At 41.7% G+C, this 14,977-nt stretch overlaps 1 protein-coding gene across 9 annotated transcripts in view; it reads right to left on the minus strand.

Annotated features, from left to right (window-relative positions):
* Positions 1 to 14,977, minus strand: part of EPB41L4A (erythrocyte membrane protein band 4.1 like 4A) — a 282,196-nt gene that overhangs the window by 62,361 nt on the left and 204,858 nt on the right. For all 9 annotated transcript variants that reach the window (XM_045162143.1, XM_045162144.1, XM_045162141.1 and 6 more), the window contains one exon: positions 10,916 to 11,037. In XM_045162143.1, the coding sequence (XP_045018078.1) occupies positions 10,916 to 11,037 (122 nt within the window). The remainder of the gene's footprint in view (positions 1 to 10,915; positions 11,038 to 14,977) is intronic.

The raw sequence follows: 14,977 nt of genomic DNA on the forward strand, positions 1-14,977 counted from the left end.
CTGCAGTCCATGGGGCCTCAAAGAGTCGGACACAACTGAGCGACTGAACTGAACTGAATGTGTATGTTTCAATGCTACTGTATTTGTCCTACTCGGTCTTTCTCCTGCTGTGTCCACAAGTCTGTTCTCCATGTCTGTGTCTCTACTGCTGCCCTGCGTATAGGTTAGTTAGTACCATCTTTCTAGATTCCATGTATATGTGTTAACATGCAAAATTTGTTTTTCTTCTTCTGACTTACTTCACTCTGTATAACAGGCTCTAGGTTCTTGCCTCCACTTTAGATACCTGTTCCAATTCCAGGTAGCCACCTGTGCTTCTGAACAACAGGCTACAGATCAGAGATTCCCAAGATCCCCTTCTAAGACTAATCTGCTAAATTAGCTAACAGAACTCAGACCTCAGTTACTTACTAGATTGCTGGTTTGTTATATGTAAAAGGATGTAACTCAAAAACAGTCAGATGAAGAGAAGCACAGGCAAAAGATACATGGAAAGAGACAGAGACCTTCCATGCTGTATGTACACCACTCTTCCCACATCTACATCTATATGTTCACCAACCCCTCAGAACCCTGTCCTTTCTAGGTTTGGGAGGCTTCATTAATAGGCATGATTGATGAAATTACTGGCCACGGGGGACTGATTCAACCTCCAGCATCTCTCCCCTCCCCAGACATCACCAGATGAGACAGAAGTTTCTGACCCTCTGTTCAAGTTTAGTTCCCCTGGCAGTTAGCACCCCCTCCTTGTCTGGGGCTTTCCAGAAGTCATTTCATCACCATAAACTCAGATGTGGTTTAAAGGAGCTTGTTACGAGTAACAAATGATGCTCCTTTCACATTTAAAGTTCTTACCACTTAGGAAATTCCAAGTGTTTAAGGAGCTCTGTGCCAGAAATGGGGATGAAGGCCAAATGATTAATTATTATTAATTACAACATCACAAGTCTTATGACAAACAAGTGTTCAATGAATTCTTGTTGAATGAGAAAGTAAAGGGAAGAAAAATGTCATTTATGGTAACTCACTAAAGCTATGGTATTTAACTGGAATATACAGTATGCCTTTAGCCTTGGTTGCTTTTTTAATTTTGATAGCTATGCATGGAATGCTAAACACTCCCAGAAAGAGTGGAAACATTAACTTTTTAGAGAAAATATAACCAGTCTGCCATATATTAAGACATTTTTTATAGAATGAAAATAAACATTAGCTTCAAGGCAGAATAGAAAAGGGTGTCAACAAAGGAAGACAGCCTGAACAAACACACCCCAGACTCTGGGACCTACGCTCCTTGCAATTAACACAGTTACTGTCATTTCCCCTCTTTGGTAGGCAAAACGTCCCAAAGAACTTAAATATTTTCTGTAAACAACTTGATGGTATAAAAAAACAGAATGATTTGCTGCTACTCTATAAATGTACTATCTTCAAAAATACCTGCTGAAACAGCAAATCTAGTGAAGTAAAGAAATCACACAATAGTGGAAAAATAGAGGACGTATACTTATTTTCAAATTAATTTTCACTTTTTTTGTTTTTCATTTACTTTCCAAGGATGTGCCTTAATATTCCAAAAACTTCAGTTCAAATTCTGCTGCTGCTCTTACGATCTGTGTAACTCTGAATAAGTGTTGAATGTTTTTGAGCTACAGTTTCCTTATGTGTAAGATGAGGATAACACCCACCGTCCTCACAGCTTTACCAAAAGAGTTGCTTCACTTCATGGACAATGAGATGAAAGCTCAGCCATGCTGAATGATGTGTTACAAGTCACAGTCAAGTTAGACCAGGAATTCAAGTCTACTCAAATCAGACAGATTTTTTTTTTTCTCCTGCCACTGTCCCACATGCCTTCTCAATACAAAAGCTTATATCATCAGTTGCAGGAATTCTTAGGGTGAAGAGAAAGTGGGCTCACAGATTTGGACCACACCTCAATAGATGACCTAATTCTGACTTGCCAGTTTGAAGGAGGAAAGTCATAGTCACACTTTCTCTAAAACAAAGTTAACGCTCTCCTAAATTTTCTAGAAATCATCTCCAAAACTACCCACATAGTTGTTACACGCTTGGTTAGAATGCTTTTTATCATTTCCTTATATGAGAATTTTTACTAATGTCTTCCCTTCCTGTCTTCAGCTGACCTAGGGAGGACAAACATGCAAAAACTTCACAATGCCTACTAAGTGCCCAACAGGCTTGAGAGCTATTATTATCAATTTTCTCAATCTGTTCCCAGACAGTGCCTACTGATTCTCATCCAGATAACCTCCAGGTTCCAGAACTTGCTACACTTGCAAATCATTTCACCTCTCTGGGCCTCAGTGTCCTTGCCTACAACACAAGTGGCCATCCTCTACTTCATCTAATCCAAAAACACATGTGGGTCCTACATAAGTCTTCCTCCCTTGACCTGATGACCTACAGTGCAATTTCCTATACTTTAAGGCTTACACTTAAATGCACAGATATGAGTGTGTCTAATGCCTTTGCCTTGAAGACTTGGGCTGTATCTGTTACAGCACAGTAGGAATCCTAACATTTGAACTTGGATGATCCATCCTGTATTGTTCTATTACATCTTTCATAAATTATCATGCACACATCCTAGCACAGTATCAGTGTCCTCATCTGAGCTCTTCAAGAATCTGTCTGTTGGAAACTTGAATGGACATTTGAAATTACTCTGTGAACTTAAGACACTCATGACAATTATCTGAAGGGCTTTTTTTAAGTACAACATGGTAAAAATGCAAATACTATTAAAGAATACAGAATAAACGTATCTCTCTCCCATTTATGATTTTCTATTTTTGATCGTATATCTATGTAATGGGAGTATACTGCCTGCTGCTACCCACTACCCCTGCCCTTTTTTCCCCCTCGCTTATACTGTATCTTGGAAATCATTTCATATTGATGCCAATTTATCACTTTCTTTTTTGTTCCCTCTCCACAGTGACCTGGTTCATATCCAGCTCTGGGATGCTGGACAAGTCCTTGCCTCTGACTGTTGACCTGTACACTGTGAGTCAGAGCATCTTCCAAAAGAAATGAGGGCAATACTACTTGCAGGGTGCCCAGTACACTGCAAGGCATGCAGTGATGCTCACTGACTATTAGTAATTAACAATCCTCTGCCTGGGGAGCTCCTCAGGGGATCTGACCTTTTGCAGCAGACGTGGGGGGACTACAGAGTTGGCCAACATAAATTCAAATCCTGCCCTCAGATTTCTTCTAAAAGACACAGGGCATTTCCCAGGGGTACACATCTATTATTTTATTAGGCCAGTTCCCTACTAGTGGACACTTAGGTAGTTTCCAGTCTCTCGTGATGATAAACATAGCCATAGGCCTGCTCATATGGCAGAAGTGAGGTTGCTGCTGATCTAACAATATGTTGAGGCTGTGACTTGACTTATGAAATCACATATCCACAGCTGTGACTGCTATTTCCTCTTCACTCAACAACTCTGATTCCCTCTCCGAGCCCTTTCAGCTTTGCCCTTTATCTTCTGTTTCTATTGTCTGCTCATTAGGAAAAATGCACTTGGGTAGGCCTAGTGCCTAATTACCTCAAATAGGGAAAACCATCTTACACAGAAGATGAAATGATTAACTATGTGAACCTTAAAAACAGCATACAATTGCATCATTATTATGGGTTCACTGTAAGGAGTTTGTTATTCTCAACTCACAGCCATAGACTATCCGGGGTGGCGGGGGTGGGTTAGAGAGCCTGGAGAATGGTGAGCATGGAGTAGGGGCTAAAAATAAGTGGAGAAAAATGATTACTCTGAGGAGTAGGAACAGGGTAAGGAGGACAAACCCTAGCTCTGGGCTCCTCATACTGCCTGACAACAGCTGCCCTTGGGTGCCCAGGGATCTTTGGGCAGGCAATGGAAGAAAGAAGCAATACACCTGGCCCCAGAGGGGGCACTTTGACCTGCCCACTTCCTTCATATTGTTTATACCTAATCTTCTAGAATAAATCGGTACCAATCCAGTGGTAACCAGTTTCTTTCTGAAGCCCATTCATTGAACTTCAATGACTCTGTCCACGCATCACTCCCAAAAGGCCATACCTCCTCCACATGATATTAACCTTTGTATGTGAAACTGATTCTATATGATAAATATAATTCAAAGACTGCCAGGTGGACTCACAGACTGGTCCCCACTATGTATAGAAAGACTCCTTTTGATTTAGGAGAAAGAAACTAAAGAGATGTTTGAAAGAGAAACTAAAGAATGTGGAAAGCACTCTTCCTCATTCCCAACATGATGCTGCGTCCCATGACAACAACCTGTGAGGCAGGAGCCTCACAACCACCTGTGGGCAGGAGGTAATACCACCCCTGGACCCACAAAGAAACTGAGGCTCAGGATGGTTAAGTGACTTCATAACATCGCACAACTAGTCCAGCAATGACTGAGGCTGAACCCAGATTAACAAGATGGAGCTAAGTCTGATATGCCAGTCTCTACTCACATAGCTGGTTTTTCAACTGCCTCAAAAAAAATTATTTTAAAATATATTTTTGATCACCACAAGTCAAGCTGGACTTCTGCTGACCTCACATCTGGCACATGTCAACCAGAGCAAGGGCTCAGTGACATTGACATTACTATTTCCCAGCAACCCAGGGAGTCTTATTGCACCAAATTGGTGAAAGTATACTTCACTGTCTCTCCTGCTCGGGCTGTTCTCCTGCATTTCTCGGTCTCTCCTGCTCTGGCCTGCACCAGCTCAGGGAACCAGTAAGCGTCGGTCAGCTTCCCACATGTGAATCATTTGTTAGGGGCTTCAGAGCTGTGTGGCACCATCAACCCCTGGAGCTGGCCAACTCACCTACCAGCTATAAAGTGCTCCTGCTGGGAGTCATGGACTGTAGAATCTGATTTAGGGACCCTACAGGAGATGCTGCAGAAACCACAAAGACCCCAGGGCAGGTGGGCCGGTCATTCATACCAACTCTGTCAATCAGGTTCTGAAGAGGCAGCCCTCAAGCCATAGTGGCCCTTTAGCAATGTTTCATTTGGCACACAGAGACTTTCTTCAAAATGAAATTAATTGCCAATACTTAAAACTCTGGAAAGTTTCTATAAATACCCAAATTCCATGCTTCCCTTAAGACAGTGGAAGATTTGGAAACACGACTTGAGTCCTCTTTTCTGCACAGAAACACTGGCTTGGCCTGAGCAGGAGCTGTCTGCTTCCAGACCGGCCTCACTCACGAGTCATTTTCACGAGCCCTCTTGCATTGTGTCTGCAGCATCTTCTAGAATGCCAAAATGTCGCCTGAACCAGCTTTTCAATTGCCTGAAGGACTACACTGCAACTATTTATTTCTCTGTTCATCAGTATGATATCCTTAAAAACTCAAAATGCTGCACCAGACAATCACAGCATTGTTTATCCACTGTAAATGGTTTTAGCCATTACTTTTCAAATAGCTAACTACAGATTATAGCTAAACATTCTGTCTTTACTGCCCTTCTTACAGCAGAAGCTCTTCTATGACATGAACCCACTTACGTGAGGTGCCAAGAACTTGTCAGAGAAAGGGCTGGACACACATGCACTTTTCCTTCCTGCCATCTGGCCTCTTGCTTTACCCTGAATGCCTGCCTCTGCCGGGCAGATCTGCAGGAATGCTCTGGATGCCTGCCCTGGCGCTGAACTCCTCTGGGTGGGGCAGCAGGCAGGGCTCTTGACTCTGGAATGCACTTCCTCATAGAGGTGCCAAGGCCTAATCTCAGTGGATTCTAATCACAATGGCTTTTGAGCTACCAGGGCATTTATTATTCCTGATCAAGAAATGAACAGACTTTTAAAAATTATCAGAGAACTTAGATACAGGTTAAGAGGAATAGTGATTGAATTTGACTGAATTACTTCAGCAGAAATAAAAGAATGTCTTCTACAGCTACAAGTCATGCAGTATAAATTAATGATATAAACTAACAAAAAGCCAAAGTTCCCTTTCTTCTTAACTTGTTTTTTAGCTAAATAAGAGGTGAGGATTTATGCCAATAACTCTGGGAACTGTAGTTCTCAAGTTTTATTTTAGAGAGAATACCAGAATTCAGTTTATGAAAATTCATAGCTGGTCTTAAAGAGTTTTTTGTTATTTTTTTTTTTAATCTATCTTCCCTTTAAACCACAGCTCCATTTTTGTGAAACACAGTACAATCTAATAAAATAAACTTTCTCTATGCTTTAAAATAAGCTTTCTACCATTTTGTCAAATTTTTCAAATTAAAATTAAAGCAATTGTGACAAGAATTAAGGTAATACTTTTGCTTTTCTTGGGTTAGTTAGAATAATAATAATAATAATAATAATAACCTACTGTTTTGAGCAATTGTTCCTTTCCTGCCCAGCCACCCATGAATGAGTCTTAGGAACAGGGAGCTTTGGAGGAGGAGGCAGCTCTGGAGCTGGGAGTATGGGAATCAGAAGTGACAGGCCTGGGAGAGCTGCCTGGAGCAGGAGAGAAGGCTTGGTAGGGAAGGAGGTGGAGGCTGGAGGGCTGGGTGACCTAGTGACCTGCAGGCCACCCCCTCACAGCAGCCTCCCCTCCCCCCTCTCAGCAGCAGAGCCTTAAAGGGCAGGCTTGACTCTCAGCATAGGAGGCTTCCAGCTCACCAATGACCTCCCCTCTCTACACACAGGGACACAGATTCACACAGAACTGCCCTGCTTCAAGGGACCTGGTGGACAGGATAAGGAGCAGAAAGTGACTGATAAACGTGAAGACAAGAACGCCCTCTTCAAATTTTCTGCTCCAAGTCCAAACCCCACCATGACCTTAGATACCCGGTCTCTACCAGCTGGGTTCAACTGAGGCTCAAAGCAGAGTACATTTGAATTAGAGGAAAAAGAATATACTACATTCAAAAACACATACAACAACATCATCCTTGCCCCCACAATAGTCTTCATTTGTGCATGACAGCAACTAAAGTAACACTGCTTCACTGGCATTGCTAAATGGTCCTTTTCCACCCAGACAGTCATGGTCTCAAGGGCAGGGTCACCTCTGGGTTCCCAGAACACATCACAATTTTGCAGCATACAGGCTTGAAAAGCAAAACTGATAGGTACATATAGTCAAAGTCTTAGTTTTTAAACACAGCATTGTATGGCTCTTTTTTTTTTTTTTTTTGAATGGGCTTCCCTTGTGGCTCAGCTGGTAAAGAATCCATCTGCAATGTGGGAGACCTGAGTTCGATCCCTGGGTTGGGAAGATCTCCTGGAGAAGGGAAAGGCTACCCACTCCAATATTCTGGCCCGGAGAATTCCATGGACTGTACAGTCCATGGGGGTCGCAAAGAGTCGGACATGACTGAGTGACTTTCACTTTCTTTTTTTTTTTTAATAAAAAGATACCACTGTTATAAAATTAGCATGAATACTTAGAGATATCACTTCAAAGATATTCACTTTAGTTATATTTATATTCTTCAAGTTTTGAAATAGCTTAAATATCTAAAAACTAAAGACTAACTGAATAAATTATGTCACATCTAGGCATCTGTGTAGCAGAAAATCATAGGGACATTAAAATGGTGCTGTGTGAGAACACTTAACACTTGTTAGAACATTTTCATGAAACAGTATTAAATAAAAAGTAGGTTGTAAAACACTTCTATATCATGTTTGCAGAAAAGATATACAAATGACCAGAAGGCTATATAAAATAGTGTCAGCACTAGCAGATGCTGAAGCTGGGAAAGAAGGAAGCCAAAAGGAGAAGGGGGCAGCGGAAGATGAGATGGTTAGATAGCATCATTGACTCAATGGACATGAATTTGAGCAAACTCCGGGAGATAGCAGAGGACAAAGGAGACTGGTTTGCTACAGTCCATGGGGTCACAAAGAGTCGGACACAACTTAGTGATTGAACATTCAGAGAATGGAACTGAATATGAAAGATTCTTTATGAAAGGGGAGGTTTGGAGGTTCCTAAATTTTCTAAAGCAAGCATGTACTTTTATAATAATAAAAGCATAACAAGTGCAACATTTTAAGAAGATGCTTGGCCTGACGTTGAGAGGCTGTCCTGTGCGTGGCCACCTCCTCAGCCCCCTCCCAGGTCGTGCTCCTCCTCAGTTGCTAAGTCCTGTCTGACTCTTCTGTGACCCCATGGAGCCTGACATGCTCCTCTGTCCATGGGATTTCCCAGGCAAGAATACTGGAATGGGTTGCCATTTCCTTCTCCAGGGGATCTTCCCAACCCAGGGATCAAACCCCATCTCTGCTTGGCAGGCAGATTCTTCACTGCTGAGCCTGGGAAGCCCTCACCCTAGAAGGAATGTGTTTTAATGCAACACGACGGGGGAAGGGAGAAAACATGAGGCTCAATACAGTTTCAGGCAGGTTTGTGAAAATTGCACTTGGCTGGATTCTACATAAGCCAGCAAAGAAACAAACAAACAAAACCTCTATCTTTGGAATTTAGGCTTTTGGAATTTAGGCTTACAAGGAGAGACTTACAGAGTGCTATACAGGCAGATATTTTTCCAAGAGCGTGTGAAGAGAGGAAAAGGAGCAACCTGAGCAGGTTTGTGTAAAAAGCATGTGTGATTCCAGCATCTCAAGTGGAATAAAATGTTGATTTGACACAAGGAATGCTTTTGATATTATCAGTTGGTCTCAGAATAATTTCATGAGGCCTGGTGTTTCATAAATGCATGATGATCTGCAAGTTTGCTTATCAATTATACCACACTGCACTTGATCCAAAGGATTAATACTGATCAGATACAAAGATAATCACAAAATATTAAGATAAAGATATTAAATTTCAAGGCTAAAATTTCTGTCCTAAGTCACCTGCCTATTATGTAATCTTGGCTAAATTACCTTTATAATTTATTATAATATTTATAATATTACTTATGTGGCACGGTAATCTATTGTAAAATTAAATCATGTCTAATTTTTGCCACTGTAGAAACATCAGAAAGAATTTAATTTCCGCTCAGCCCAGTGAGAGGAGGGGACCTACAATAAGATTTAATTTCACTCTAGAAACTCTAAATAAGGCAGGTGCCACTCTCGCAGCCAGCAGCAGTGGAGCAAACTTAAACATGCTCCTCACAGCCTTGGTATGAGGATTAAAAGAAACAACGGCTGTCATAATGCTTTGCCAGCTGTCATGTAATGTTCCGATGTTAATTACTGTTATTAAAAATTCCATTCATTTCATACAATATGGGAAAAAGACCCAGGAGGTCTGGGCTCTCATCCCAGCCTCACTCCTGTCTAGCTACTGAGACCATGTCTTTCTCATCTGTACAATGAAAACACAGACTTTGCCATGCCCTCCCTTCCAGGATTACTGTGAGGCTCAAGTGAAATAATACATGCGAAAAGCCTGCAGAGAGTGTTAGACAAGGGTGATCTGTAAGAAACCACAAGCCAAAATCAGTACTATCACTTTAGAGTAAAATCTGTGAGCTCTGAGCATTGAACATAGGTTAAAACTGATGGATTAGGTGGCTTTATTAAAGAAATGGTGTGCATTAAAAACAAAAAACCTGAATAACCCAATGTACATCAACAGTAGAATGGATAAAGAAGCTGTCATACAACAGAAAACTCACTGCAAGAAAAATGAGTGCACTTTAAAAGAACACCCTCCTTGATTCATTTATATTACACTTTAAAAACAGGCAAAATAAACTACTTTGTTCAGAGAAGGCTACATAAGCAGTAAAATTATAGTGAAAAGTAAGGAAATAATTATCACAAAGTCAGATGGGGGTTTTCGCCAGTTGGGACAAGAGGAGATGGTGAGGCTGTGATCAAGCAAATAGCAGGGACTTCTGGGGCCACAGGCTATGTTAAATTGTGTGTGTGTGTGCATGTGTACACATATATATACACATATGTGGGGATTCCCTGGTAGCTCAGCTGGTAAAGAATCCACCTGCAATGCAGGAGATCCCAGTTCTATTAGTGGGTTGGGAAGATCCCCTGCAGAAGGAATAGGCTACCCACTCCAGTATTCTTGGGCTTCCCTCGTGGCTCAGCTGGTAAAGAATCCACCTACAATGTGGGAGACCTGGGTTTGATCCCTGGATTGGGAAGATCCCCTGGAGAAGGGAATGGTTACCCACTCCAGCATTCTGGCCTAGAGAATTCCATGGGCTGTATAGTCTATTGGGTCGCAAAGACTCGGACACAACTGAGCGATTTTCAGTTTCACACACATATATATGTGTAATGCTCAGTCACTTCCAACTCTTTGTGACCCCATGGACTGCAGCCTGCCAGGTCCCTCTGTCCATGGCATTTTCCAGGCTAGGATACTGGAATGGGTTGCTATTTCCTCCTCCAAGGGATCTTCCCGACCCAAGGACAGAACCCGCATCTCCTGAGTCTCCTGCATTGTCGGGTGGATTCTTGACCACTGAACTACCTGGGAAGCCCTCATACACACCACATTTATGCTTATGTGCATAGGTATATATGTTTGTCTATTTATGCACTTTATTATACTGCACAATGAAACAAAGTCCAGCGACAATAAAAAACCAATTAAATTGTTCACAGACTGTTACACCAGCAGTATTTTTTTAAATGAATTTTGCTAAGACTTTGTTTTAATTCTAATCTCAGCTACACCAAGCTAAGAAATTGCTCAGTTGTGATTTTATTTAACCCCTTCAAAAAATGAATTATTAAGTAGAGTCATTAAGCAAGTTACAGTGATTCAAATTGATTACCTGTCAATTTATGAATAATTCTAATTGCTGGGACATTTTCTGGGTCACATTGAAAACTCTATGTTAACAGTTAAAACCTTTCAAGGCTACAGTCACCACTTTAGTATATGCCGTACCAACAGCCTCAAAGGAAATGCAAGGTAACTGATGAGCTGGGGGTTCTGTGACTTACCAGCTGGCTGTGTTTGTGCTATTCTCTTAGGGTAAGTCTTGCTTCGACTCCTTGACACATTCTGATCGGGCCGGGGAAGTTGAATAGAAAGATCTCGACTCATCTGTAGTGCTGTCCTGCCACTTGAAAATACAACATTTTGAGCAACACAGGTAAGACCACACAGCCACAAAATTAAAGCACAGCTCATAAAGAGTATCTGCAGTGTATGGAGAGAAAGAAAAATAACAAACAGACTCACGTAGATTATATAGGACCTTCAAATGATTCCCATTGCAGTGTTAAGCAAGGAAGTAACAAAGTCCAACAGGAAAGATTTAGGTGAGATATAAGTGCCAGCTGAAGAATGTCACCCATCATCTGGGTCTGCAAGAATGAAGCCACTAGCCACTACAGCTGCTGACCTTCCACATGCTCTGAAAGGGATTCGGGACAGAGATTGGGACTGAGGCACTCTGTGCTCTGGGAAAAAGTGGCCAAACGGGCCTTCAGATAGACGTTTTCAGGAGAATATTTTATGAACTTGATCTCTTGCATCTTATACTAGAAAAGCACTACAATCATTAATGGAGACATCTGCTCCTTGTGACTAGCAGCAACCTTCTACAGAGATACGTGTTTGATTGCACACATTCCCTTAGGGGCAGGCCCTCAGAGCTATCTGAAAGACCATCTCTCAGCCTCTAGTCCTCTCTCTACAAGCACCAATAAAGCTTGACTCACAGCTTTAATGTTGCACTTTTTTTTTCCCTCAGTTGACATAAGGAAGATTTTTCAGAGAGAGAACCAAGAAAGAATTTATTAAAGAAGGAATCAGGTTTGGATTTAAGTAGAATGATAGGCTAGAAACTGAGGATGCTCATGTTGTCAGCTCAACAACTTAGCAATAAAAGCGTGCTGGGCTGAAGTACTGAGGGCCAAGATTCTACATGAATCGACATGTCCTTGTGCTGTACTTATAGGCAAGTCGTAGAGCCTCTGCCACTGGGCCACTTGGTGAGATTGCGCTCTGAAACCTGTGACACAATCAGCCACTGATTCTGCCCACCCCACCTGTGCCAGCAAGTACCCAGGAAGATTCAGAGCAGCCAGAATCCCCCGGCACAGCACCGCTTCCTTATGAGTCTATGAGGCAACAGGGTGAGCTTTCCCTGAGGATAAACTTCTCCAGAACCATGTAATTTAATTTGCTGAATTTTAGTCAACGTTCATTTTACTAAATAGTTATTCCACAGCTGCTGAATTTGAACCAATAAATGACTCTTGGATTTCAAGGAAAGTGTCATTTAGGTACAGAGAAAATGCATTTCTAAGTGACTACTTTGATTCACTATAAGAAGCACCATCTAATGGGAAAAAAGTCTTTTAATGGCCTCAACTTATTTACCATACATTTATAGGACACATGGCAACCCACTCCAGTGTTCTTGCCTGGAGAATCCCAGGGGCGGCGGAGCCTGCTGGGCTGCCGTCTGTGGGGTGGCACGGAGTCGGACACGACTGAAGAGCCTTAGCAGCAGCAGCACAGGATACATACTGGTGGTTCTCTCCCCGAAAGAGATCAAATGAGATGGAAAAAAAGCCAAATTTACCTTCTACATACTTCTGTGGAAACTTCCCCTGCTTACTACCCCATTCATTTTTATAAGAAATAGAGGCCTGAAACATTCATAAGGAGCAATTTCTCATCGGGCTAACTGGGGATGCAGCTTACTATGTGGAATGAAGATGACAGTTTCTATCCATGAGTGTATATACTCCACATTCAAGACTTCATGAAAACCAGGGGGAGGGCAGGGGGCTGGGGGGCAAAGAGTGACAGGTCTGCCTTCACTTGAAATTTAACTACATGTCCCCTTATATATAATGAAAATGTATCATACAGAAATCTCATAACATTATTTGATAAGAAAATTATCATTTATCAAGTTTAATTTTGCTGTTTTTACATATTAATATATTGTTAATAAGAAGCTCTGGACACTGGGTTCAAATTCCAGCTATGTCATATCCTAGCTCTCTGACCCCAACAAACATTACTCAAACTGTCTGTATCTCAGAATCCTCATTACTAAAGCAACAATAATACCAATGACCACTTTATAGGCTTATTATGAATGTTAAGTATGAATGTTTCTAAATTTTCCAGAACAATGCCAAGCATATAAAATGCTACATAATTATTAACTAAATACAAATATATTTTAAAAATTATTAATTTGAGAACTTTCAACAGTTTTAGCTATTCTAAAAGTAGTACATAAGGTAATACAAATAGCAACATCTCTCCCCTGAAAATCTTTTTTAAATTCTATAGACAGCAAAATTCCATTATTATAAATGATTTGAAGTATGAAGATAAGATCTCCTTGCAACAGACTTAATCTAACACTTGGATAGTCTGTACTGCATTGCATGGAGGAAAAAACATTTGCCCTAAAAACATAACCTAATATGTGGACTACTGAGGCATTTGATAATGAGATTTTACTTTATTATTCAATTTTTCCTCATGGCTTGTTTCTCAGGAATAAAGGAGAAATGAGAAAATCATATCACAAGACTAATAAAACTAAGTCAAGGGACATAAGCTGACCTGGCAGAGGCTGCACAGGACCCAGGACTGCAAGACGCTTTCTACCCTCCGGCTGGCCAGGGTGGCCCAGCCTGGCAGCCCAGGAGAAGGAACAGCGTGCACAGCCATGTACTTTAAAGCTACAAGCCTGGCTCAAAGCTCAGCTCTACCAGAAATGTGTGGTCTTCAGTAGATTATTCTTTTAATCTCCTAGAACCTCATTTTCCTTGTCTGTATTTCTATTGTTCATATTATTTCCTAGCAGAAATACTCCTGTATGGTATTCTTAGTACTTCCTTGTAACAAAAAAGCACAGGGCAAATGCAGAGGTTTTCAGTGTTGGTATAAGCGTTCCTACACACCTAGCGGCTCTCCACAGTGACAGGCAGAGCTTTGTCCCCGCGTCACCCGCTTGCCACCCCTCGCCCTGTGGCACCCATACTCCCGTTCCATGCTGGCAGGCCCTGCCAGCAGCCCTTCTTCAGCTCCAAAGTGAGGCTACAAACAGCCATTGGTTGGGTAGAGGGAAGAGAACAAGACACCTGGGTTCAAATCTCAACTCTGCTGCTTAGTTGCTAAAGGTCTTCAGTTCAATTACCTTAGACTGGAGGGGGCTCAAATATTTTGTCAATACAAATGAGGATAAGTCCCCTTTGATGGGTCATTGAATGTATTTAATAAAGTAACACACATGAAAGCACTGGACACAAAGTAAGTTCTCAGGAGAACTGGATCTCTTTCACACTTCAAGAAATGTGGCAAGAAGGTTATCAGGGTTCTGGGGAGCAGGAGCTGGTTCTCAGGTCTAAGTCTCATTTCTAGAGTATAAGTTCTACACAACTCATTCATTCATACAAAGCAGGAGTCCTCTACAAACTTAACAACAGGTAGAGGCAAGATTCGTTTTTAAGGGGCTCAGAGAAAGAGAGAGCAGTGTATAACAAAATATTTAACCAAAGACTTAATCAGTGTCTATTTCAGATGACTTTGACTGTCACATTTCAGCTCAATCTTTCCCCAAAAATTTAATTTTGAATTTCTGAAAGGACTGCCTGTCACATACCACTAAAATTAAGTTTTCTCCTCTAAAGTAATGACTGCTGCTGCTGCTAAGTTGCTTCAGTCGTGTCTGACTCTGTGCAACCCCGTAGACAGCAGCCCACCAGGCTCCCCCGTCCCTGGGATTCTCCAGGCAAGAACACTGGAGTGGGTTGCCATTTCCTTCTCCAATGCATGAAAGTGAAAAAGGAAAGTGATGTCGCTCAGTCGTGTCTGACTCCTAGCGACTCCATGGACTGCAGCCCACCAGGCTCCTCTGTCCATGGGATTTTCCAGGCAAGAGTAATGGAGTGGGGTGTGTTTTTCTCTAAGATGTTGGAATCTCCTCGGTATTCTGCAAGCCCTAAGATGTAAAAGAGAAAAGTAAAGACTAGAACTCTGTCCTTCTCTATCATACACTCCTACACACACATACTCCACTGTGAACA

Source organism: Bubalus bubalis, chromosome 11 (assembly GCF_019923935.1).
Source record: "Bubalus bubalis isolate 160015118507 breed Murrah chromosome 11, NDDB_SH_1, whole genome shotgun sequence".
In the NCBI taxonomy this organism is placed as follows: domain Eukaryota; kingdom Metazoa; phylum Chordata; class Mammalia; order Artiodactyla; family Bovidae; genus Bubalus; species Bubalus bubalis.